Source organism: Cavia porcellus, unplaced genomic scaffold (genome assembly GCF_034190915.1).
Source record: "Cavia porcellus strain 051 isolate PalLab524CR breed Dunkin Hartley unplaced genomic scaffold, mCavPor4.1 scaffold_3, whole genome shotgun sequence".
Taxonomy (NCBI): Eukaryota; Metazoa; Chordata; class Mammalia; order Rodentia; family Caviidae; genus Cavia; species Cavia porcellus.
In genome coordinates, this window is record NW_026947486.1 from 77,448,833 (window position 1) to 77,476,812 (window position 27,980).

Below are 27,980 nucleotides of genomic sequence, written 5' to 3' on the forward strand. Positions count from 1 at the left end.
CTTGGTGAGCAGAACGGACTCCCACACCAGGGGAGATCACTGTAACCTCAGAACCGAGATTACAGTGAGAGGCAAGGTGAGAAGGAAGTAGGAAATCCAGGAAAAGGACAAGATTTCTAAGGCACCTTAACAGCTCTGAGTCAAAGGCTGTCTGTCATCTGGGTTCTGGCTGCTCCACTCCTCCACAGCTCAGCCCTTTCCTGGGGCCAAGGCAGGGAATTGCTACATGCAGGATTACCTGGGGAAAAACCAGAGCCTCACTTTAGTCCCTTCCGGTAATTGACACGACTGGGCTCCGGGAGGGGGGAAGGGAGAACTTTCCTCCATAAATAGTTCCACCCCTAGGCAAGGTGGCTCACTCTGGCCGGTAACAACTGAGGAGTGTGCACCTGCCACCTGTCAAGCTCAGCCAGACTGTGAGGAGACACAAGGTGGAGCAAACAGAGAGTGTCAGTAAACCATGGACAAATTGAAGTGCCTGAGCTTCTTCAAGTGCAAGGGAAAGGAGGTAGGTGGACCAGCAGGTTGAGGACTGGGAGCTACTAGAGGAGTGGAGAGCCCAAGAAGAGGACGTTTAAGAGGGAGGGTTAATCTCTTTTTTTTTTGTTTCCTGGGGCTGCTCCCTGTTCAAATTTTGGCTTAACTATTTTCAAGTGTGTCTGAAATCACCTCATAAAGTAGAGAAAAAAGAGAACAGCTCTTATTTTAGGAACTAGGTGACCTAGGACCATCTCAGCCTTGCTTGGTGAGTACCCACAAAATCCTATTCTCTGTTCTTCTTTAGACTTTACCCATGTGCTGCAGGGAAACACTGTCCTTACCTTACCTGAGGAAACTTCCATTCCTGGAAGCAGCTAGCAGTTTGGGAGAGATCCCATCTCCTCCCACCTCCGGAATTGGAGTGAGAGCTGCTTCACCTGATGGAACAGAAAAATTTGCCATTATATTTGATTCTGTGGCTTTTAGAGAAGGATTTATTTTGCTCCAACATAGGAAGGCAGTGAAACTTCCCTTAATCTCAAACATTCAAAAGTCTCAGCACATAAGAAAATGACTGTATAATTATTTTTTTTTTACTCCACTGGAAGGTACATTTTATCCTTCATCTCAAAGATCATTTACAATCTAAAGCGTGTTGATTTTTCCTAATTCATCATTAAAACTTTTGTATTTGAAACTGATTTGTCCACTTTTGCTTTTCCTTAGTGTTGCTGCAACATTTAACCTTTTCTTTAACATTTGGTGGTCTCAGATGAAGAGACAGTAAAAATATTTACCAACAGAATTTTTTTTATTTCAAGAAAGAGTTATGTCTAAAAGCAGAAACATTCCCAACTTTAGGTTCTTTCCTCATGAATACAGTGTTTAGGCTTTGTTGTTTCTCCTCTTCTTTTTCTGTAAAATTTGCTTCTTTGGGGTTTGTGATAATAGAAAGACAATATGTTATTTTTTCTCCTCAGAAAGTGGCAAGTATATCTGAGAATTTACACGTTGACCAAAATGATGAGAATCAGGACCGTGGTAACTGGTCAAAAAAATCAGATTATCTCTTATCTATGGTCGGATATGCAGTGGGATTGGGAAATGTATGGAGATTCCCCTATCTGACCTACAGCAATGGTGGAGGTAACCTCTTGGCTTTTTTCTTTCTCCCCTAGTAATACTTGGGGTACCATATGATCTCTGAGGATATTTTGGGAGATAAGGAAAGGTAAACAGTACAAGAAGAGAAGCAAGGATATTACATTTATGAGTAGACTGTAAACTACTATCTCAATTAGGAATCTGGTTTCAAAGAATTCCCATGCATAAACTTCATAAAAGCTTTAGACTTAGTACTTCTCGACTTCTGATTGACACCCCATGAAATTTTCACCTAGGATTTTTGAAAATTATGCATATTCCTGTGATGATCTATTCAAACTCAAGTGATACTTTGTTTAATTAATTTATAGCTGAATCCAAGGGAAAAGCAGGTAAATGCAGTTCTGTTAAGAAATTCACATAAATTGCTTGATTTATTAGAATAGACATTACATTTTGGTATAGTTCAGTGTAGAAAGAAATAATTAAAATAATAAAATAAAATTATTAAAATAATTAAAAATTAATATTTTAAGTGATATATATCCAAAAGGAATTGACCACATAGAAGATCCCTCTAAAATACAATAGAGTTTATGTCAAGGCTAGGCTTTTTGTTCTTGCAAAATAATCCTGTTATACATTGTAGTCACTAAGGTAGGTTCTGTGAGAACAAGGGGAAAAATAACTGAGATGATTAACTAAGAGAACTAAAATGAATTACAAAATCCACAAGTAATGTTGTAATATTTCACTTGCAGGTATTTTATTTACTTGTCCTTAGAGAATGTAACTCATTCAGTAATGAGTGTAGTGTAAATATTAGCTTTTAAAGAACGTAGAAATCACAATCATTTCTGAGGTCAATGTCTAAAGATTCAGTTTGGAGAACAGCACCTAGACTTCCTTCAAATCATTTTTTCTAATATTTAGAATTCTTATTCCTTGAGAAAACAACCATTATTTCTGATAAATTTCTAGGGAAGATGTTAAATTATTTTTATTGAGAATTTAAAAATACATCTCAAATGAAACAGTATTGTTTGGTCTGTTCTTTTTTTTTTTTTTCCATTCATTTCCTCTGAAAGTTAATGTTAGATTGGTTGTCAGTTTTTAAGTGTCTCATCATTAGGTAATAGATAATAGAAGATCTAGATTTTTTAAATTGTGTCATTACTCAAGAAGAGGAACATAAAATTCAAATTTATTGACTGTGATTGGGTTTAAAAATATGATCAGGTTTGAAAAACGATTGATAAAATCTGGAAACAATTGTATTTATATATACTTTTTAGTAGTTTATGCAAAAGAAGTGTCAAACCATATTAATGTCAACACTGGCCACTAACCGTAATGTCATCATTGGCCACTAAATTGTATTAACTATTTGTCATTTATGGTTATTATTACTAATGAAATAAGGTTATTGATAATAAAATAATTTTGTGGAAACACCATTTTGAAGACACCTTCTAATTATGGGCTAATAAACCTTTATTTATAGTAACAGGTAGGGATATTTTGTGTTATTTTTCTTCATATTAATAGTATTTACACTCCTTTTAGTTATAGTAATGATGCTGTGCACATTGTAACATCTGTATATATATTTTTTTCTCTATGGGTCTAATCACTTCTTCTAAGGTTAGCATTCAAGCAAAGCCACTTAAATATGGAAATGTAACAAATCTATTTTAAGGGCTGGAAAACAGAATTCCTAGATGCAGTGATACAGTTCCATAATATGAAAAATACTTGAGGAAAACCTTAACATGAGTAAATAGCACATACATAATTCAAAACATGTTTTATCTACTAATTCACACATCACTTTTATTAACCATTACCAAGACTTCCAGAATATTAGATTAATGATTTTAAAATTCTTCCCTGTTTCAATTTTTTATCTGCTAAGGGTTTCAGTGAGCACTATTACCTAAGAGTGCACGTATACCTAAGAGTGCACAGAAAAGATGATTAATGATATAAGTTTAATTTAAAGGAAAGGGAACTGAATAAAGGGAGAGAAAGGGGAATTGATCCTTCTGAAATTGAGAGTTAACTATGAGCATGCCTACAAATTTCAGATTATTTCATCAAAACTATTACAAACTTACTCACACTGAGTAGTCTTGTAACTATTTGGAAATTAGTGAATGCAATTTCGATAACTTCTACTCTGTCTGTTTAGTATTTGGACCCTCAGTCTTAAAAATGGACCTCTATTTTTAAAGAAGGAGAAGAAATTAAGAATGAACATGTGCTAGTGTCTGGCAAGTTGCTAAGTGTTTTCATATAGGCCTAGTATTTGATCCTGTACCAGAAACTGATGAGTTTGTATTATTCTCCCCCTTTATGAGGAACATAATGTTCAAGAGTTAGGGAAATTACCTGAGGTCATATAACTAGCAAATAATAGAGCAGCATTTTAAACTAGGCCCTTCCAACTCCACAGATTGTGAACATTCACATCCTATATCTTACTTTTTAAGATGTTGCTTTTAATATTTGCAACAATCTCATTAGGTAATGATATCATCATCATTTCCCTAGATGAGAAATAGCCACTGTGTCACGGAAAATATGAATTTGAGAACCAATATTATTACGTTCTGACTTTACTGCAATCAGGAGACTTCAAAAATATCACACTTGTTGTAAAGAGTCCATCAATATTTTGAAATGTAATAGTATTTTTATTCTTTTTTGCCTTTTCTAGGTGCATTCTTGATACCATATACAACTATGCTGGCTTTGGCTGGTTTACCACTTTTTTTCCTAGAATGTTCTTTGGGGCAATTTTCAAGTCAGGGACCTATTTTTGTTTGGAGGATTTTGCCATTGTTTCAAGGTTAGTATTAAAATGTTATTATAATGTTCATTGCTTGAAGTCTTCACCACATAGTTAAGAAATGTTTACAATTCTAACATGTTTGATTGCATAGAAGCTAAAAACAGAATAACTGTTACCAGAGGATGGGGTAGTTTTATAGAAAGGTGAGGTGCTGGTCAAAGGATATAACGCTAAGCTATATAGGAGAAATAACTTCAAAATACTTATAATCTACAAGTTTATAAGCTCAAGAGTGAGAGTATGGTAACTATAGTTATGACAACATATTTTGCTCTTGAAAATAGGGGTATAAAGTGTTTTCAACAATTGAATGAGAGCTCTGTGTGCTAGCTTCTGCAGCACATATACTAAAATTGGGATGATAGGTCTGTGAGATAATGAATTTGTTAATCAGCTAAATTTACACATCCCAGAATGTATTTATACTTCAAAACTCATGGTGTATGTGAAAATATATTATCTGTTAATTGAAAATAAAAATTAAAACAGTATTCTGACAATATTCTATTATAAGGCAATAGAGCTTGCTAATTGCTTCTCTTTATAATTTGACTCCATAGAATTTGAAAATAGGATATTAATTTTATTTGTTTAACCTGATTGAAGGTATGGAAAGGGTTAGGAAGGACACTAGAGATGTTTGTAAGAGTGTCATTATGTATTTTCTTAATTTCATATTTAAATTATTTTGACAGTTTGTTGTACATTAACTTCATTGGCTCTGATTCTCAAGAACTTTTATTTTATTGGTACTCTGGCTTTTTAAGTACTTCATATATAGTCTTTGTCTTTACACATCTTAAAAAATCTTCTTTCAGAAAAGTTGAAAATCAGATCACCATTTTTTCTTGTATGCTCTTAATAGACTAGGAAACAGCTAAAACTGAAAATAGCTCTGTTGTTAAACATCAAACTTCCATTCTCCAGTGATTAAATATCATTTTGGAATGTAATACCTGCTAAAAACTATTTGGAAAAATTTCAGTGTGACATAAAAATAAATTCCTAGTGAGGTGAATAGAACATTGTACTGCAAGATTGAGGAAGCTACCTAAAAGGCTAGCCTTAAGTTTAGGAATTATATTTAACATATAAAACTTCATTTTGAAACTAATGAATTAAATTTTGGATGTTTACATTCAGGTTGTTACTGAATTACTGAGTCATATTTATGTATGCTTGTGAAAATATTCTATTGTGGCATTTAAACATGTTAATTCAAAGGCTTTATTTTCTCCTTGCCAAAATGTTGATTTAGAGATAAAGATTGAAGTGTTCATCAGTGTCCCAGTAGATATAAGTTTTGACTTAAAAAATTCTCCAATGTGCCCTTTGTGATAAGAATTTTCAGACTTACTAAAAAAATTGATACAGGCTTTACATAAATTTGATTCCTTGAATCAGGTCATTTTCCTTGGAAATTTTATGTTTTCTAATTAACTGAACAATTGTCTTAGGAAATCAATTGTCAAAATAGTTTTTAAAATGGGAAGCAAGCTACTTGTAAAGTACCATTTCCTTCTACCCCTGATTTTCCTGCACAAAAACAAGAAAACAGTTTTTGAAATTGTTTTATCATTAAATAGATATTGTGAAAATTGAGATGGAATTATATAAAGAATTAGCATAACAAATTTCATTTGAGTATATTTTAATTGTTCTCTTTTCCAGGTGTGGGAATTACGATGGTTCTGATATCCATTTTTGTGGCAATATATTATAATGTCATAATTGCGTATAGTATTTTCTACTTATTTGCATCATTTCAAAGTCCTTTGCCATGGAAAACCTGTTCCCCTCCTTGGGCAGATAATAACTGTAGCAGATCACCTATAGGTAAACTTCATTGATTTACTTTTTAAAGTATTATCAACTCCATATCATTTTTTCCAGATAAGCTTAAAGCATTAAATAATCTTCTAACCAACTTTGGTGAAATTTTAAATAATTCATAGGTCATTACCTAAAGCGAAGTATAGCATATGTAACCTGAATTTTTGAGGGTAAAATCTTTTAGGCCTAAGTCTTGGCCAGGAGAGAAATACGACAAAGTGATAAAGAGAGAGAAATACTATCTATAATCACAGAATGGTGTATTTCAGGAAACAATGAATGCTGCCAATGTCAATATATTGACAAACTTTTGAGATACTGTAGCATGAATATTGTAGGATGTTACCAGGTTACATATCAAAGTGTAAAGTTTTAATACTTTTGAGAAATTTTAAAACATTGATTTGTCTATGTAGATTAGATATGTTAAGTCCACCTACAAAAAGTTCGTTAGAGTACCAAACCTCAAGTGAAATAGTGGTTATTATACAACCGTTATCATTATAAATACAATTACAGTTTAAAAGGACAGATCGCATTATACTCACTCTTACCTTTTAGTGGTTTAGAGATGAAGATTGAAGTATTGTTCAGTGTGGAGAATATTTAAGAACTGGATGAAAGTATCATATTATATTTGTGAATTATTTTTACTCTTCCTTCACAAAGTAACAATTTAGACAGTAGCTTAACAATTTTATCATTGAAACTTTATTCCAAGAAAGCAATCCTTTAAAACTAAATACATAACTGTTTCTATATTTCTTTTATTATTTTCAGTCATTCATTGTGATGAAAATATAGGAGCTGGAGAGAATATGAGCTGGATAGATGACAACAACTTTACATGTATCAATAACTCTGAATTTTACGCAGCAAGGCAACTTCCCAGTGAACAGTATTGGAAGTAAGTGATTCAGTTCTTAAACACATATTATTAAAAAGTATTTTTTATAAGTGGCAATGATATATTGGCCATTTCTTTCCTTAACTCACATAAATTGAAAAAATGGAACTTGTAGGGAATTATATTTCATTTGACTCAATTATTTATGTATCCTAGGTAAACAGCAATTATTTGAAAGACTAGGACTTTGTCAACAATGTGTTTTTTATAAAATGGTTGTTCAATGGACGCAAAACTGTAATGAGTTTTTCAGAACTTCCTATGTTAGGAGTTTGTTTATAAGAAAACATTTCAAGTATAGGAGAAAAATTTAATGATAAACAGTTGGATAATGGGTAATATCAGGGAGCAAAATTGTTAAGGCAATATTTTATCAATATCTACTTTGTACACTAATGCCATTTTATAGTAAGAATAGATATTCAAGGTTATATTTATGTTGTACTAATTTTAAATCGTCCTTCTTTATGCCAGCTCTTACCTTTACCTAATATCTTTGTGTCTAATACTGAATGAACTCTCCTTCATCTACATGTTAACCACTTCTATAACTTTTATAACATTTTCATTTATTTTAACTAATAATGTAAAACTTGTGCATATTAATGAATATATTATACAGTGTTTATATCAGGTTTAATACACTTATGTTTAATATACCTATATACTTAAACATTTATCATTTCTTTTTTGTGAAAAATTTCTAAAAATTCTTTCTTGTAGCTTTTGAAATGTACAATATATGTAGTTATTATAGTCATTCTACTGTGCTATTGCACAGTATTATTATATTTGTGAATTATTTTTACTCTGCCTTCACAAAGTAACAATTTAGACAGTAGCTTAAAAATTTTATCATTGAAACTTTATTCCAAGAAAGTAATCCTTTAAAACTAAATACATAACTGTTTCTATATTTCTTTTATTATTTTCAGTCATTCATTGTAATGAAAATATAGGAGCAGGATAGAATATGAGTATACCAGAACTTCTTAATCCAACCTAACTGTACCTCCTAATTAACCTTTCCCCATTCCCATCTTCCAGTTTTCCTGCTTCTGGTAATCATTGTTCTACTTTACACTTACATGAGATCACCTTTCTTAGAATCATGCAGTATTTTTTTTTTTTAATTTTGTGCCTGGCTTATTTGATTTCAAATAACACTCTCCAGTTCTGCCATGTTGTCACAGATGATACGATTTCATTCTTCATATGACAGGAAATGTTCATTATGTGTGATATTTTCTTTATTCATCAGTTGACAGACACTTAGGTTGTTGTCAATCTATGTCTCGGATATGGCAAATAGTGCTACAGAGAACATGGGAGTGCAAATTTCTCTTCGATGTACATATTTCATTTCTTTAAATGTATACCCAATAATTGGATGCTAGGTTATATGGTAGATATATTTTATAATTTTATGAGGAACTTCTATACTATATTCCATGATGTAAATTTAAAAGTTTTTGAAGATTGAAATGTTCCCATTCAGGTAAGAATTAAGATTATATGTCCATGTACATTGCTAGTGAAAAAGAGGGAGTTTTGTGGAAAGACTGAAAAATATGTAAATAATTGGTCCATTTGAGCCTGTTGATATACACAAGTAAAGGATAATTGTATAAAATTTAACATAATTTTAAATATTTTATTAAAACATAATTTAAATAACATAATTTTAAATATTTTACTCATTATTTTAATCTGAGAAAAGTAATGTATTGAGTCAAATGTAGCCATTAGATTTAAAGTTAACTTTTTTAGATAAAGGAGCTTAACATATTAGGGGATTATTAGCAATTTTGAAAATTTAGATTGGCTCTGGTTATCTTTGAGGTTCAGAGCTTGACTTTTTCGTCAAGTTTTTGTTCATTTATACAATAGCCTCTACTAATAAAGGACTCAAAGAATATTGATGTTAATATATAATAGTCATAGAGCTTCCCCTTGGATGAAACATATCACAGAATTTATTACTTTTTATACAAACAGTTCTGTATTCATAAAAGAGTTTATATGTTTCAGTAAAGTGGCACTTCAACGGTCAAATGGAATAGATGAGACTGGAGAAATTGTGTGGTATTTGGCACTCTGTCTTTTACTGGCTTGGATCATAGTTGGAGCAGCTTTAATTAAAGGCATCAAGTCTTCTGGGAAGGTAATTAGTAAAACACATTAGGTAGTGATATAACTGACTTCCACTTTCATCATAGTTTAATGCCAAGCATTATCAAATGCATGGTTTATCTATAATGATAATATTTCCAGATACTAAAAGCTTTCTAAGTAGGCATCTTAGTTTTAAGTAAATAGGATCACTGCTACCATTAGAAACAGAGCAAATAAACAAAAATTAATTCTGAATTTGTTTGTTACTCAAAATTCAGATGCTTATGATTGATTCAGCATATTGAGCCTTGAAGATACATTTTTAAACTCTCTGACCCACTACTGGAAAGTCTACACTGATGTTGTATAAAGTAACAGTACCAGGATTTCCTTTGCTGGAGAGAGTGAAAATCCTATGCGATTATTCTCTTAAAGTTTTCCAAAATTGACTCAATATATGCTCTCTCACCGAACCTGCTATTCTGAAAAATATTGTATTTTGTTTATTAATTGTTTTAATATTACACTTTCAGAGAACATAATGACAAATTTAGAAAACATGAAATTTTCTCTTTGAGAAGTTTCACAGTATAAGAAGAGTAAATTTTTATGTGTCTTGTTTGTTTGCTCGTTGTTTTTAAGACAGGGTCTAACTAAATATTTCAGGCAAGCCTTGAACTCACTATGCAACCCAGGCTGACCTCAAACTTTCAGTAATGCTCCTACCTCAGCTTCTCAAGAGCTAGGGTTTCTGGATTGTGTGTATGTGTTTTTAACTACTAGTGTAAATTTATCTGAAAGGTGGAAGACAAAAATCCTGGGGATATTAACTTTGTGTTTCTAGAATATTATTAACGTTAAGATGTAATAAAATGTGCTATTATATCACCAAAATAATTTGAGCATCGCAAATCCTGTAGAAACTTCCCAACATGTTCCAGTTGCACATTTTTGAAAGCTTTTTGGCTCCTTTTTGATGTTAATATTGAAAGAATCCACCGAAGGCCATTTATGTAGGCAATTATTTTTTATTGGTCTCTGAACAACTTGTTTAAATTACCTCCCTGGGGATATTATCAAACTCAGGACAGCTATGAATCAAAAAACTATCCATATTAATGAAAAACCAGCCTGAAAGGCAATCTGTTCACCTGGAACTTAGTGTTTTCAGAAGTATCACACTAGAGTATGTGCTGTCAAACGCTCATAATGGGGGCTTTAAATAACAAGTATTCAGTATTCAGTTTAATAAAGCTTTCATGGGATTGGGGTATATACTAGGAGATATTTTCCTTTTTTTGGAGATTTAAGATGTGTTAAGCGTTGCAGGTTTTTAAATAATTTTCCTTCATACTTTGATATAATAGTAAACTGAAAGACCTTCCATTAGGTTCAGTCAGACATCTATAAGGCTATTTTTTTTTTTTTGTCTTTGTGAGACATGGTTTCATTATGCAGTTCAGGTTGGTCTTGAATTTCACTTTGTAGCCCAGACTAGTCTCTAGCTCACAGTGATCCTTTTGCCTCAGCCTCCTGAGTGCTGGGATTACAGGTATGCACCACCACGCCCAGCTATAAGACTATATTTAAGGAAACATTTTATCTAGATACAAAGTTATCACTGCTGGCATATTGTTTATTTACAATATGAACCCAGGAAATATTCCTGAATGCATCCAACTGATTTTGGAAATGGATCATTTATGAGTAGTGAGAACAAAAATATGAAATTGCACCAACTTTGGTGTGGATATCAGCAGACTTATTAATAGCATTATGAAATCTCCAGTACTTTAACTATCTGAACTGGCTAAAATATTTGTCTACAAGTATATACCATGATTTAGAAAAACACTAATTTTTGATGTTTTTCTTCACAGGTGGTATATTTTACGGCCCTTTTTCCCTATGTGGTTTTAATCATTCTTTTGATACGTGGTGCAACTCTGGAAGGAGCCTCGAAAGGAATTGCATATTACATTGGAGGGAACTCAAACTTTAGTAAACTTCAGGAAGCTGAAGTAAGACTTTACTTTGGTTTAAAATTATCTGAGGAGATATGCCTTATAATCAAATGCCACAGCTCTTTGTTTTAATCTGAGTATCAGGATACAGTAGTTGGCAAAAAGATCAAGCAGTTAAATTCATTAGAGTTTCTGTCCACTAGGATGTCTAATTACCTGTATAACATGACACTGATGCTTTCCTACTGGAGGTAAGATCATTTTTCACAAAGGGATTTCAGAAGTCCTTTATTTATATATCTGTTTTATTTTGATGAGCAGGATTTGGATTATATTGTTTTGAGAAAGAATACTGTATAAATACCTACACCTTTTTGGTTAGGACTATGTGATTTATTGAATAAACTCATAGTAGCTATAAAATTGTTGTTCAAAGTTTAATAATCTATTTTTAATTATCTTCAAAAGTCAGTATACCAAAAGTCAATTTGACCTAATGGATTCTAAAGTCAAAACACAAACATGGATTAAATATTCCATAAGGAAAACTATTTCTTATACTAGCAAAATAAACAAGAACTATTAATATGAACTGGATAGCTCTCTTGTAAATTTAGCCTATTTCCAGATAATTCCTGTGTGTTTTAAGAACGTACAATCTTCTAAAAACTTTTTTAGCAGATTAACAACAGGTGTACCCAGATGCTATTCTTGTATTGATATGGCCTAAGTATATTTTACATTTATAGTAGTCAGTGAAATCACATTTTTGGCACATGTAAATCATCTAGTCAGTTAAAAACTTACAATATTATATTAAAGTCAAGAAAAACTATGCTAATACTTACTTCCATATTAGTAATGGTAACCAAAATGATATTAATTTCAGTTTGTTATGGTATTCTTTGTGGAAATTATAATAATTTCCAGCCATTGATATTTTCTTTTCTAAATATAGTCAGATATCTTGAATATTTGTTGTAGAATCTTTTTGGTGTTTGATGTCAAATTTATCAGCTTTACTCACAGGAATTTGATGTTAACATTTTTTTGAAAACTGAAATGTCTATTTCTGGTTATTGTTTTCTTTAATTGTGCTCAAAAGCTTTTAAACATGATTATTCGTGATAAGGCTAAATTATTTAGAATCATAACCTGCTGTTATTGTCTTGTGATTAATGCTCTGATGTGTTCCTGGCCATTTTAGTACATTTCCTTATTTGTTTTGGGCCTCACTTGTGTTAAGTTTGTTAGTTTTTCTCAAGTCAAACATTACTTCTAGTGGTAAGTAACAGATAAATTATAAGTTGAGATTCTGTGAGGTTATTGAATAAAATAAAATAGATTCATGTACTTTGGAAATGTTAACTTCATATAAACTAGACCTAATACATAATTACTTTAAATACTGTCATTTTACTAACATAGTTACATTTTCTCTAAGAAATAGTCCCACCATTTTCTTTTAACTTAGTTATTTTGAACACAGTTGAAAAATCCGTTAGTCTTCTTCCCTTTTGCAAAAGGATTACAACCATTGTCAAATTCTTATCATTTTGTTTTAAAAACATATTGTTATTATATTGGGATTGTTGTTGTTTGTCTCTTTTGCTTTTTGAGTTTCTTCTCTCTGTGTGTGCTCTCTTTTTTGGTACAGAGGAGCAAAGACATGACCTTGCATTTGCCAAGCAGGCACTTATGTCACTGAACTAAATCCCTGGTCCTCTTTTTTCTTAAAAAAATAGGGCTGTGGAGAAATAGAAAGAGGAGACAGGGATGAATAAAAAGTTAAGATGTATTGTGTGTACATATCAACTCCTCACAAAAAGTATAATCATTCTGTACTTTAAACATGTACCAATAAAAATAAGAATTAAAGAAAAATATAAGCCCTTTGATATTCTTTAAATAACTATTACAAGCCTCAGACCTCTGGACTTTGTATTTTCTTAAAAATGTCTTGAGAAATACATGTCTATTTTATAGAGCTTTACGTTTTAGTTCCTCAATTAAGAATACCATAGCTCCATACAACTCAACAATTAAAATTGCATCCAGATAAAATTTGAAATTTAATCCTGCCACCCATTCATGTCCATTATACCACCCCACTCTGTCTTTTGGGTTTTCTGGTAATTAGAGTTGTTTTTCTTAGATCTTTTTTATTCTTCCTATTTTAAATGTGAAATCACAAGTGCATGTTTTTCCTTTTCTTTGACTATTGGTTGTCTATTGAGGTCTTCAGGAAAGTAAAGAACCATGCAAATTTATAGTTACAGTAGTCTTCTGAGGTTATTTTACTAATGTTTTCATTTAATAGTGAAACTGATGAAACTGGGACACTGAAAGTTTCAAAGGTAAACAAGTGTACGCAGCCAACTAGTGCAAGTAGAATTAAAATTTCCTAAATCTTAATCTAATAATCTTATGCATAGGTATAAAATTGATAGCTAAAGAGATTAACATTGTGTTTGAAACTGTGGTCAATGCTTTTTGGAAAACTGTGTAGTAAGATTTGTATGCAATCCAAAACTGCCAGACGGAACTCCAGCTCCCATTGAGTCACATATGCATGCATAAGACATTAAGTAAAGGAGGCTGAGAGAACAACATATCCATGGTATTCATCTCTTAATACAGGCAACAATCTAAGAAATAAGGTGATACTGTATTTCTAACATACATTTTTTATACATAAACAAAATAACCTTAATTTATGAATTAGGTATGGATGTATCTATATATACATGTATCTATCTACCCTTTCATCCAATTTGCTTCATACTGGCCTCCTGCAGCCTAAATTCAAACTGTATTGTGAAGACCTGCCGTATGCTTGGTCCTTAGCAACTTTGTTTCTATGGAAGTAATATTCAAATCTTTGTTTTTAACTTTAATGTTAGAAATGGATCATCAATTGATGTTTACTTCCCATAATAACAATAATAGCCATTTTTAAGTATCTTGCAAATTTCAATTCTCATTTCTTTATACATCATTTTTTGGACATTATTATTATTATTAGTAGTAGTAGTATTAAATTTTATTGGTGTTATAATTCATTTTTATTGGTGCATGTTTGATTATTGTTGTCAGTTTCTATCTTATGGAGAACATATACATAGGAATATATACTATAAAAAATGAAAACCTAAGTGGAGAACCAAAATTAAAGATAACAGATATATCCAAAAGAAAGGAAGCAAGAGATGCCTGATATTAACTTCATTTTTTTTTTACTCCAGAGCTAGAACTCATAGTCACCCTGATGTTTTATTGTCTGTTTTACACTGATAAATCCAATTTATGAAGCATTGAAATGACACCTTTTCCCTGTAATTTAACTGTCCTTTTTATTTGAAACTTGAACAATTAATTTTTTTCTTTCAGAAAATTGTATATGCTTCATTCTTAAAAATGGATTGAATTAAGTTGGTTTGTGAGAATAATTATTGACCTTTAACATAAACATTGGAGAAGTAAATTATGAAAGAGGAATAATAAAAACATGGAATTACGTTAAGGATGTGAAGGGGTATCTTCTATATTATTCTTGCTAAATGTTGTTAGTGTTTTTTGTTAACCCCATATTGATATGAAGAATGAAGAAAACTCCAATTAAATTCCTAGTACGTAAAAACTATGGAGGAGTTATTTTTCCAGATATTAAATAATATTGTAATGTTATAGTGGTATTAGCATAGGTATAAACATATAGGTCAGTGAACAGAATAGTAATCTCAGTACTAGGTTCTAGAGCAAATGGAAATTTATATGTGGCAAATGTGGAGAAAACACAACTGAACTGAATTATTCAGTTGATATAATAACATAAATTGGCAATCCAAATATTAATATGCACAATATCGATTTAAAATGAAGTTTAAACACAATAAGCAATTTTTTTTTCTTTTAGAAGAAAATGTAGAATAATGCCTTTACAACCTTTGTCTAAGTATTTTCTAAGTAACACGGATCACATATATAAGTGAAGAAATAAAACTTCAGCTATATTATATCAAAAATAAAATCTTTGATTCATTAAAGGACACAATGCAAAAAAGTGAAAAACAAACACAAATTGGAGGAAAACAGCACCAGATAAAACAGACAAACAATTATAGCTTAAATGCATGAATAATTATTGAAGTCAGTGCAAATAACTCAAAAAATTGCAAAATATATGAACAGGAATTCCACAGGGAATATTCCTATGGAAAATGACAGTATTCAAATCTCATTTCACAGCCACTTGATTGGGTCAAATTAAAATTCTAAGTCATAATGAGGATATAGATAAAGGGAAAGTCTCATAACCATAAATTGGGAGTACAAAGTGGTACAATCAGTTTGGAGAACAAGTTGGAAAGATTCAGCAAAGAGAGGATGCCTATAAACTTCGACATCACACTTCCCCATCTACATGATAAAGAGACATGTACAGAATGTTCAAAGATACATAACAAAGTACTAAGCAGTCTAATACCTATTATTAGGGGAAAGACTAAACTGTAGTGAATATACAGCGGGACACTATAAAAGTGGAAAAATGATTAAAACTACACATGTTAATTTAACCATATGAATTTGCCTATTGTTTTAGTTTTTAATTAAATTGAAGTTTTACATGGCTTAACTAGCTAATGAGTAAATCTCATAATAGTGAATGGAAAAGCATGTTGTATAACTTTACATGCAATGAAATAACTTTTCTATAAATTCAAAAATACGCCAAACTAAGTATAAAAAATAAGGGAAAAGTAAACACAAAAATTGAAATTAGAGCTACCCCTGGAGGATAGAAGGGTAATATAATTAGGAGGAGGAATGGAAGGCTTTAAAAGACTGGTTTATTTCTTAAGCTGGGTAGTGGGCAATTAGTTCTTCATTGTTTTATAATATATATTCATAATTATATGTTAATATTTTATAAAAATAAACTAACAATATATTGTTTTAAAATCTTAATTTTCTCTTACAGGTTTGGAAGGATGCTGCTACTCAAATATTTTATTCCCTCTCAGTGGCATGGGGAGGCTTAGTAGCACTGTCATCATATAATAAGTTTCATAACAACTGCTTCTCAGATGCGATTGTAATATGCATAACAAACTGTCTCACCAGCGTGTTTGCTGGCTTTGCTATTTTTTCTATATTGGGACATATGGCACATGTATCCGGGCAGGAAGTCTCTCAGGTTGTAAAATCAGGTATCTAGCACTATATTTTCTCAACTTGCATTAATTCAATGTAGCTCACTTATAAAACTCTCGTGTAGTTTGTAGCAATTTATACTCATGACTTAAGAGATATTTTTCATTTCACTTCATCTTACATAATTTATTTTAATAATATTATTATTCTTATAATTATTTTTAGATGTTCTTGGCAAGCAAGTGTATATTGGAGAATAATTGGTTAGCAAGCCAAATTTTTTTAAAATTTTGTTTGATTTTTAATATGTGCTTCCTATGACATAATAACAAGTTCTGGCATTATGCTATGCACATCATGAATTATGAGAGAGATAATATATACAGTATACAATTTCTCTTATGTACTATTCCAGCATTAGATATGAATTTTATTTATTTACATTATTTATTGATTTTTTATTACTAACATGTTTGCAGTCATATAGAAAGAACACAAAATATGGATCTGGATCTTGAAATATATTAAAATCACACATGACACTGACTGTGTTCTGATTTCAAGGAATCTCATAAATAAACTTCCTAACTTTAATACTGTGTCTTGAAGGACATATTTGAATCATTTGTAGAAAAATGGATGCACTTCAAAATCATAATGTTAAGTGAAATAAATCAGACCCACACGTTTAAGTATCTCAATATTTCTCTTATATGAGATACCCAAAATAGAGTAAAATAAAAGACAGATAATAAGAAATAGGGAGATTGATGTTTTCCAAAAGGGAAGGGGACCAAGAGATGGAGGCATAGGGTAGGCATGAGAGGGAAAACTAATTGAGTGTTGTGTACATGTAGCAACATCCCACAATAAGCGTAATTGTTATAAACAACAAACATGTACTAATAAAAATAAATATTGAACAAAAAAGTAAAGGAAAAGCACATTAAAGATGTTGAATTATTTGGCTAAAAATTCCCATGAAAAGAATCATAAGATTCTTTAAATAGAAATTCCTTAAGCAAATTTTATTATAGCTAGTATTGTTTGATGGAAGTAATGATGAATGCTAATGGAATGTCAAGACTAGGAGGAATCTTGGAGATATTCTAATTTCCAATTCCTCATAGTACTTTGATGCACATAAATATTACCTATGTCTTTCATAAGCTCAAATATTTAAGTGTTAGAGTTTAGATTAGAAGCTTAGTTTTATAAATCTTAGGTTAGGTCTCTGGAAAGTTACAAAAATGAAATACTTGAAACTGAAGAACATATAAAAACTAGAACATAAAAAAGATCCCTAATGGTTACAGCAAATAAAAAAGAAGGTTAAATTTATAGTTTTATTGTGTAAAATTTTGCAGGCATCCATAAACTGCTAAAATGACACTAGTGATTCTATGTAAACATTTGAAAAGAAAGATGAAGACTAAGAAGTTACTTAGATGTGTATATCTTTTCAGATATTCTAATTCTTGTAGAACTTTTAGCCTAAGATCAAGTGACCTAATTTAGGTTTTTAGTGTTTAAGAGAGTCATTGTTCTTCACCAATCCTGAAAAAACAAAATTGGTTACACACCATTAAAATAGTTGAATTTCTTATGTGAGAAATGTTCCACATGTAAAATTTATCTCACTAGCTTAATTTATGTCATATGTTTATATTATCATATCATAATACAACAAAGATAAATATTTTAAGAAGAAAAAGGGAGACAGTTGGTAAAGATTGTATGTCACAGATTACACTGCAAGAAAGATAACATGTTTCTATTATTTTAATTTTCAAAATGATAAACTTGAATAATTTGTATGAAAATGGGTGTACCTCAAGAAAATAATACTAAGGAAGTAAACCAGAAGCATAAGCTTAAATATTGCATGGACTCTCTTATAGGAGAAACCCAAAATATAAGCAAATTAAATAGAAAAGTAAAAGACAGATAATAGGAAACAGGCAGACAGACCTTTTGTAGAAGGGAAGGGAGAACCAAGCGATGGAGAGAGGAAAGAGTGGAGGGAGATGATATGAAAAATAAATTAAACTGTGTTATGCACATGTACAACTCCCCATGATTAATGTAATCATTATGTGCAGAAAATGTGCTAATAAAAGTGTTAAAAATATAATTATGCAAATAAAAGTTGTGAAATTTCTTGGCAAGTAACTTAAAATGCTGTATATTTTCTTAGGTTTTGATTTGGCTTTCATTGCCTATCCAGAAGCTCTAGCTCAAATCCCAGGAGGTCCATTTTGGTCCGTATTATTTTTCTTAATGCTTTTAACTTTGGGTCTTGATTCACAGTTTGCTGCCATTGGTAAGTAATATATACTTTCAGTGTTAACAAAACCTTCAGATCATGGTTTCTTGAAAACCCTTTTGTTACTGCTATCACTTCCTATAGCTGTTATTCGCAGAATCCTTCTGAATTTTTAATTTAAAAAGAAATATTTTTACATTTGTTTCATATATATTTAGAAAATTAATTGTAATAGGTGAATTTGAAATCTCTTTAGTCACCTATATTTCTTTCACTAATGTAATTCATATTTTTTTCCTAGAGTCAATCATTAATCATGGATTATGTTTTATTCAGTACATGTTTGTAGACATTGTTTTTATACTCATGAATAATATAAAATTTGAATATTTCATTTTTAAGTGAATATGAAATGTGACATTACATAGCATACACATTACTTTGACAGTTATTTTATTTGCATTGTGGATTGATGTTATGCATAAACATGTAAATCAATATACACCACTTGGTACCATATTGATGGGTATTTGGGATCCTTTTTTGTTAATTATACATATTGCTGGAATGACTGTCTAATTCATGACTCTATTTATATATATTTATACAGTTTTCTCTAAGACACAAAACTAGAAAAGTCTAAAATAATTTCCATCATATTATTGATACATTAAAAATTGCCATGGTTTATTCTGTTTATATGATGAAGTCCACATTCTTCTGATTGGCTTTCAAAGTCCTTAGAAAATCACAAACATATTTCTTAATACTTTCACTTATAAGTCTTTTTACTCTTAGGCTGTTCCCTAGTTAACAGAAACATTTCTTAAACATAGAATGTCTTCTATCTCTATGTTATTTATTTTGTTTTGTCATTTGGTTATTTTCTATATGGCTCTGATTAAAATAGTTGCTTAATATAAGTCCTATGAGAATCTTCCTTCCCATTAACTCTTTTGGAAAACTACTTCAGCCACTGATTACCTTATAGTTACAATTAGTATGAAGCTTTATAAAGGGGACTTAAATCAACAAATAGAGCTGCTTTGACTTTTTAGCAAAATCAACAAGTGGTCACTGCTAAGAGAAAGAACTCTAAGCATTGTTTTAAATCAGTATATTTTCTGTATATATTTGTAATGCAAGTTGAAATTATTTGTAATTTGTAATAGAAGTTGAAAGTTGAATTGCATGATTAACTTTATTGATGTGATAATAAAGTGCCACTTATTTCTTCTGAAGAAACAATTACAACAACAATTCAAGACTTATTTCCAAAAGCCATGAAGAAAATGAGAATTATAATAACTTCAGGTTGCTGTTTGGTTTTATTTCTCCTTGGTCTCATCTGTGTGACTCAGGTATGTTGCAACTTTTTATTTTCATAAAGAATGTTAGAAAAATACTTCAGAATCTAAAAGAAAAAAAGGCTGTTTAATGAAAAGTCCATGTTCTAGATGAATTAAGGTTTTCCAGGTTTTAACTTTCTCTCATTGTAACTTTTTTAGTAAGTATGTTTTGTAGAAGAAGATGTGCAGTAATAACTATCTCCCCAAATACAATATGATTATAGTCTTTAATCATGTAGGTTTCTTGGAAGCTACTACAAAACCTATAGACATGGAAAACCCTTCTGATAACCAACTTTTCTAAATTTTTCTCTAGAGTGTAAAGTATTTGATACTTAAAATACTTTTTCATATTTTAACAGAACCGAAACTAGGGAGAATGTGTTAAATTCAAATTATTTATTTGAATACATCATCAAATGTAAAATTAATTAAAATATTTTTAGAAATAATCAACATTTTGTTGTTGTTGTTGTTGTTGTTGTTGTTAGGCCGGAATATACTGGGTACATCTAATTGACCACTTTTGTGCCGGATGGGGTATTTTGATCGCTGCTATTCTGGAAATAATAGGAATCATCTGGATTTATGGTAAATGGTGATTAGAGAATGATTAAAAGTTTTATTAAAATTGTTTAGTTTTATTACTTTCTTTCTTTACATAATTGCATTATCAGTAATTACATTATTATCATGTGCAAGTATATATTTGCAGGAATATTGTGAAGAAAATTAAGTGTAGGTTATGATTTATTCTGGGTAACAATGTGTTTAGATATAGAAAGATAATTTGAGTGAAAATAATTATTTCAGGAAACCATGAACATTACTGTTTCTATTGTTTTCTTTAGGAGGGAACAAATTCATCAAAGATATAGAAATGATGATTGGAGCAAAGAACTGGATATTCTGGTTATGGTGGAGAGTTTGCTGGTTTGCGATTACACCTGTCCTGTTGACTGTAAGTTAATAATGCATCATTAGTTTACAGACAATAATGTTTTCATTTAAATGCTTCTAAAATAAATTTGGAGAATAATTAACATTAGAAAAAATAAGAAAAAGTAATGTAAAGGAATGATTTTCAAGTTTTGCAGCATTTATGGTTAATGCTTTCATAGTACCTAAATTTAGCCTTTGCATTATTATTTTTTAGGTGATAGGTTTAAACATTTAGCCAATGAAGCATGTATAGTTCTTAAAACCTCAAAAAGTAGCAAATGAGTTAAAGTTTATCAATAGGTTAAATAAAAAGAAATGATGTATCTGTTCATTCTCTAAAAGATATACTGAGTTGCCAATGATTTTCTTAATTGGTCTTCTATTCCCAGAAAATACTAAGACACATAAAACCTAGATGACACCTTTAAAGAGTACATTTTAAATATTCTCATTGCTAAGAGACAGCATATTTTTTCAGTTTATCAAGGATGTATTTAGTTTCTGAAATTACAATGAGAAACTCACAGGTGTCAATAGATTGTATAATGACATCAAGTATTCAGATAACAGTTTAAAAAGGAACTAGTTTAATCCCAAAACAAATACTTCATGGAATGGAAAATTGCTATGAACTAGAATTAATAGTGAGGCTGGGATAGTAACAAAGTTTCATAAATATGTTTTGATCTCATTGCTTTCATATTTCAAATCTTTTCCTAGAAGAGACCATTAAGTAATTCAATTGCTTTTGATTGCTTTTATTAGATGTTAAGTTTTATGTATGTTTTTAGAGTTATGAGATCTGTGTTAAGTAATGAGTAGTTTGGGCCTGGATGTGATGAATTAAAATACTCATATTTTCCATATTACTCAGTATCTTCGATAGTGTCTCCAAATGTCATGTCATTTTCCTCATTGGACAAATATATATAACAAGTCCCTTAGTCAACCTACAGGATCCCACTAGGCTTTCTTTCTTTCTTTCTTTCTTTTCTTTTCTTTTCTTTCTTTTTCTTCTTTCTTTCTTTCTTTCTTTCTTTCTTTCTTTCTTTCTTTCTTTTTCTTTATACAAGATCTTACTCTGTAGAACAGTCTGGGCTTGAATACACTTAAGTGGCCAAGTCTAGCCTTGAACTCACAGGGATCCTCTTGCCTCAGCCTCCCAAGTGCTGGGATTGCAGGCATGTACCACCATTTCTGTCCACTGGGCTTCTTAAACAGCTAGTTTTTCATTGATTTCATAGTTCTCACAATTGGGTTTACTTTAAATGCAAAAGTATTAAACATTAATTATATATATATATATATATATATATATATATATATTGCCGACTACCTTATATAAAATTACTTATAATAGACTCCACTTTCCCTCATTCATTTTCTTACTATTATATACAATTGTGATAACTGTGAAATATATTTAAATTATATGTAAATTAATTTATGGATTTAATCCATTCAGATCTAAAATTGTACTTCAATATCTATTTATAAAGATTATTAGAATCCTTTTTTCTCTTTCTTTTTTTAGTTTTTGTTTTTGTGTTTGCTAAACGATAGTGTCTAAATTTAGAGAAATTACTAGAGGATTTTTGAGTTTTATTTTGTTTTGCAGATTTTAAAGTAGTTTTAGTGCCTCATTATGCTTATTAGGTTTTTAAAAACATTTTTAATTTTAAAGAGCATAAAACCAACCAAATAAAACTGAATAAAGACAATCCAAACAAAACATTGAAAGTGATGCAAGACTTCAGCACAAGATAATAGGAAATCAACAATGGCTACCATAATGCCCTTTGTTATCCTGAAAATAACCACCAATACCATCAGACATAATAAAATCAAACAAAATAAAACAAAATAACACCAATCAAAACAAAACAATGAAATTGATATAGGACTTCAAAAGAAGATAATTGGAAATCAACGATAGCTACCAGATTATATCTTGTTATCGTCAAAAAATCTACCCATACTGTAAGACATAATAAAAGAAAGCAAAACAAAACAGACTAAAATCAAACAAAAAAAACAATGCAAACAATACAGGACTTCAAAACCAGTTAATAGGAAATTAACCATGGCTACCACAATGCCTCTTGTCATCTTCAAAATAGCTGTCCAGACCATCAGACATAGGGATATAAAATTAAGCAATCAATACAAAAACTAAGTTGATTCTTTACTTCAGCTCTTATTTTTTCAGAAATTTTAAGTATGTGACTTCTAATTTCTACTATGTCTGTGTCTCTTGAATTTGTTCTGTGTGGGATGAAAGTCTAAGATTATATTTTCTTCTTGACCTTTTCCTCTGTTCCTTCAAATCAGCCCATCATTGCATCCCAAATGCTTCCTGAATTGGCTGCCAGTCCCCTGATGTAGGGCATTAGATTAGGCACCTGGATTCCTCCCTCCAATGCATAGTTCCTGGAGTGGTAGAGGGGTATGGGATGGTGGTTCACTGATGCTCCCCTGATGGTGGTAAGGCCTCAAAGAGTTGCTTATTCTTTGGCCTCCTTGGGCTCATTAGATCTCTCCAGGCCACCATCCCTCCATTCAATTGCATGATCCACTCAGTGATTTCCCTCTGCTGTTGTTTTTGGAACCATGGTCAATTTTACCTCTCTTCAGAATATCCTTTAGCACTTGTTGTGTGTGAAGTGCAGGTGCGTGCCTTTTGCTCCTTCATCTGGACATTTTCCTGGTTTCTTCTAGATAAGCTGATTGTGGGGTCCCAGGTGGTTCCCACATTGGCTTCCTGTCCACAGTGTAAGGGAATTGGCCATACAGCTGGGTTTTGCTTAACCTTGATTCCCAAGGAGACAAGAGGGTACAGGGTGGACTTCTTTAGACATGAGAAACTATACAGAGACTCCCCCAATGACGTGACAAGGGTGTGGCTAGCGGCCTGTCCTGCCCATGCTGGTACAGGGCCCCTGATGGCAGCTGGCCGGCTCCTAAAACATTTTTTTTTCTACACTGGATTTAAAATTGTTTCATTTTTAAGGTTCATATTTTGTTGCGCCATGCACTTATTTTTCTTATTTCCCAATAAGAAACTGAAAGTTAAGTGTGTTTCAGTAGAAATGCTCAAGTAGTAAATTTGTAAATGCATATATACTTTGAAGTGATGTAAGAGGTGCTCTGTTCAGTGAAAAATAATAGAAACAACCTTAAGGAGACAAGCATGTCCAGGAAAAATGCACAATTACATTAATAATTGTAATAATTATAATAATAATTACAATTATTGATGCTGGGTATTTATAGTATAGTATAGAATTAAAATATTTTATTATAAATGAAAGATCATTTACCCTGAATATATACTCAGTAGTGATGTTCCTAAGTCATGTGTTAGTTCTATTTTTAATATTTCAAAGAATTTCCATACTAGTTTCCATAATGGCTATACTAATTAACATTTCTTAGCAATAATTTGCCAGGGTTTTTTTTTTTTCACTACATACTTGCCAACAATCATATTCCTGGAAATATCCCACAAGGAAATTAAATCAGTACGTCAATGAGACATTTGCATTCCCTATTTATTACAGCACTATTCTCAATAACCAGAAAATGGAAACTGCCAGTGCCCAGATAAAGATAATATGTTACATATACAGAAAACAGATAAAAGGAAACGTTGTCCTTTACAAAACCACGAGTAGAATAGGAGATCATTATCCTAGGTAAAATAAACCAAGTACAGAAAGACAAGTATGACATAGTCATTGTCATATGTAGAATCTAAAAATTTGATCTCATAAAATTTAAGAGCAGAATGGTGGTTACTAGAAGTTGCAGAGAGTATGTGAAGAGGGATAGGAAGATATTGACTAAGAACTACTAAGTTACTGTTACGTGGAATCAAAAAGCTCTGGTGTGCTATTATGCAGTCTGGTTATCAGAGATAACAACAATGTACTGCATATTTCAAAAAGAAATAATTTTGAAAATTCTAACATAAATAAATGATAAATGCTTGAAAAATAGGTGTTCAATCAATCATTGTACAATGTGTGCATGCATCAAAATAACACACAATGTTCTCATTAATATGTATACTTTATGCTTTTTAAAAATTATAAATAAAAACAATTTAAGTGGAAAAATAAGTTGAAAGCTCACTAATACTCAATAGCAGGATAGAAGAAGACAAGAAAGAGTGGAAGGGGAAATAAGGGAACCAAGATTTCATATGTATATGGCCTAGTTCTCCAATATGAATGCTTATTGTATATCACAAATATATGTTATACTAATAATAAAGAGGAAAGAGAAAGAGGCTTAATAAAATATTTAATATTTATTTTACTTTAAATATGCTAAATGAGCAAGCATTTTATTGAAATATACTGAATGTTAAACAAGTATTCAGATCTTTTATAGGTATGTAAAATATTCATTTTTGTGGAATTTACTAAAGAAAAAACAAGTCATTTCATTTTGTTAACTTCTGGCTTGTTATATGATTAGTTTTTGTATTCTCATTTTAATTGTTTTGATAAATTACTTCTTAGGAATGAAATCAAATTGTTAGTAATTTGTATAGTCAAATCATCAGATTTCATGTTTTACTTTCATAGGCAATTTTAATCTGGTCACTGGTGAAATTTCATAATCCTGTGTATGCTGACATTCCATACCCTGACTGGGCTGTTATCATAGGGTGGTGTATTATTACTTTTTGTACTATTTGGATTCCAATTGTGGCTGTCATAAAAATAACTCAAGCCAAAGGAACTATCTGTCAAGTAAGCAATTTACATTTTTAAGTAGTTTGTTAAGTACTTTTGATAAAAATGATTAATTTATATATATAGCAGTAATATGAGTTTATATGAAATCAAATTAATCAGTCTTTCTTCTGACTACTTCTATACTAGATATAACCTTCTGTTACCAATGCATAACCTTGTTTTCTTTATGTATGTGTGTGTCTGCCTGTCGTGTGCTATATGCTACTTTTGCAAGGAATCTAGTCTTGCTTGTTGCAGTATTTTCAGGCTCTATTATAGTGCTTACTCTGTAAGTTTTAACTCTTTGTACTGAGTTGTCCTTAAAAATGTCACAAAGCAAATGAGTCATTTGTTTTTTAAGTCTACAATCTCTACTTTTAATGTCTTATCTGATTCTAAGTTCTAATGATGTGTTTAATACAAGTCGTAATGGTGCGTTTAGGTTGAAATGAGCTGTATAAAATATAATTATTCTTCTTCCATGGAGGCCTAGAGAGGTGGAGTTGGTTATGACTTTTTGCCAGAAAAATAACAAGGTAGGTGCAGGAGATTTTATTAAAATACATTCCCAACCTCATCAAAGAATGGATTTAAATTAATGGTTTGGCCCACCTAAGCATGGATTTAAATCAGTGGTCTGATAGTGGATTTCCCTTTCTCTGGTTCTAGAAGCACATCCCACTACATACTACTTTAAATTCTCACCTCAACCTCACCTTAAATGTTTGAGAATGCATGAAGGAACTGTATAGGGACACAGGTACTCTAACGGGCTCATATACCCATTCTTCTGAAATAATTGACATTCATATTTATTATGACATGGTAGTATAATTCTACTGAAAATTAGTAACTATTTAATTACAGTTTTTCTTAGTAGACTATGCCTTGCAAAGAATTTAGACTATCACTTTTTACTTTTCTATGATTCTTAATTTAATGTTTTTAACGAAGAAATTAAAAATTTTTTAAATGACAGAACAATTCTATATTAGCTTGTTTGTACATTATAGAATTTAAATTCTAGGAAAAAAATTTCTTTTTGCATTTCAGCGCATTGTAAGCTGCATTAGACCTGCTTCTAACTGGGGTCCGTACCTGGAACAACATCGTGGGGAAAGATATAAAGACATGGTGGGACCTAATACAATGACTGACCACGAAATACCTACTATTAATGACAATGAAACACTTGAAACACCTGAATGAAATATAATTTTTAAAAAATGTGGTTGTTGTATAATGTGATTTTTTAGAAGAGCAGAAATTTTTATTTATTTGTATATTGAGTAGAAAAATGAAGATACTATATTCACAATATGACAGATGTTTATCCCACTTAAACAGGAATGTAATATATAATGTGAATTTATTAATTTTTAGCAATATTCTTATGTTTTTTAGATTAGTTATCTGTATAATACACACATAACTGTTTCACAATGAAATTTTTAAATATTGCAGTAATGTTTTTTCTAATACATTGAAAATTTTATTAGTAAAGTTTTTTATTATGCAAATTAAAAAATACTATTTGATTCTGTTCTCTTAATGCACACTGCACACTTTCTCAAGCTGAAGGAAAATGAATCAGTTCATGTAAATGTAAGCATTACAAATTTAAGGTTTTAGTTACTTGGAAATAATTATATATATGGAACTAAATAGATGGTGTATGAATGATATAGTTTAATACTTTTGACACAAATATGTCTAAAATCTAATGTGTTGATGACTCATAGTTCTATGTGAGTCATGCTGTTTATTTATAAACATAATAGTTGTGTTCTTTATTTACAAAGACTCAATTCAGAAAGGAAATATATATCCTTTAACAAGATCTAGAAATCAAACACAAATATTTTGAAGTTTTGAATATTTCTTTATATTACTTTCTTTCTTCCTTAGGTTATGTTTTGAAGAATACTATTACACAACTAGTTTCTATTGTGTTTCACAAAATTAAGAGTACTTCTTTAAATTGTATAAATTTTAATTTAAATTTCACACAGGAGACCAATAAAATGTTAAAGAGATAATGGCATCAAGTATTTTATGATGGTTATATTTGAATGATAAAGAAAAGTGATTTTGTCTTATGTAAGTTACTGCTTATGGGTGACAGCTTATTTATATGATAATGGGAAATAAACTTGCCAGACTTGTCAAAAATGAAGGTCTTGTGATCTAGCTTCCTTACAAATGATATTGTAATATATCACTGATAGCTTTGTACTTGATTATCATTGCCATTTGATTCAAATATC

At 30.8% G+C, this 27,980-nt stretch overlaps 1 protein-coding gene across 2 annotated transcripts; it reads left to right on the top strand.

Annotated features, from left to right (window-relative positions):
* Positions 1–27,889, top strand: Slc6a14 (solute carrier family 6 member 14). Of its 2 annotated transcripts, none has more exons than XM_063246304.1 (14): positions 1–508; positions 1,461–1,626; positions 4,304–4,435; positions 6,110–6,274; positions 7,052–7,178; positions 9,210–9,342; positions 11,174–11,314; positions 16,239–16,467; positions 18,609–18,734; positions 19,920–20,038; positions 20,518–20,617; positions 20,878–20,987; positions 25,561–25,728; positions 26,767–27,889. In XM_063246304.1, exons 1-14 carry the CDS (start codon positions 461–463, stop codon positions 26,920–26,922), a joined length of 1,920 nt encoding a protein of 639 aa, XP_063102374.1. In that variant the 5' UTR covers positions 1–460; the 3' UTR covers positions 26,923–27,889. The 2 variants fall into 2 exon arrangements, with proteins under 2 accessions (XP_063102374.1, XP_063102375.1); XM_063246305.1 differs by lacking the exon at positions 1–508 and adding an exon at positions 570–745.
* Positions 27,890–27,980: the final 91 nt, after the last annotated feature.

Bases quoted from the DNA above. Each gene is read 5' to 3' on its own strand.
- Slc6a14 (XM_063246304.1), top strand. From the start codon at position 461: ATGGACAAATTGAAGTGCCTGAGCTTCTTCAAGTGCAAGGGAAAGGAG. The intron at 4,436-6,109 runs GTTAGTATTAAA...TCTCTTTTCCAG, and splicing joins GATTTTGCCATTGTTTCAAG to GTGTGGGAATTACGATGGTT. The intron at 25,729-26,766 runs GTAAGCAATTTA...TTTGCATTTCAG, and splicing joins CCAAAGGAACTATCTGTCAA to CGCATTGTAAGCTGCATTAG.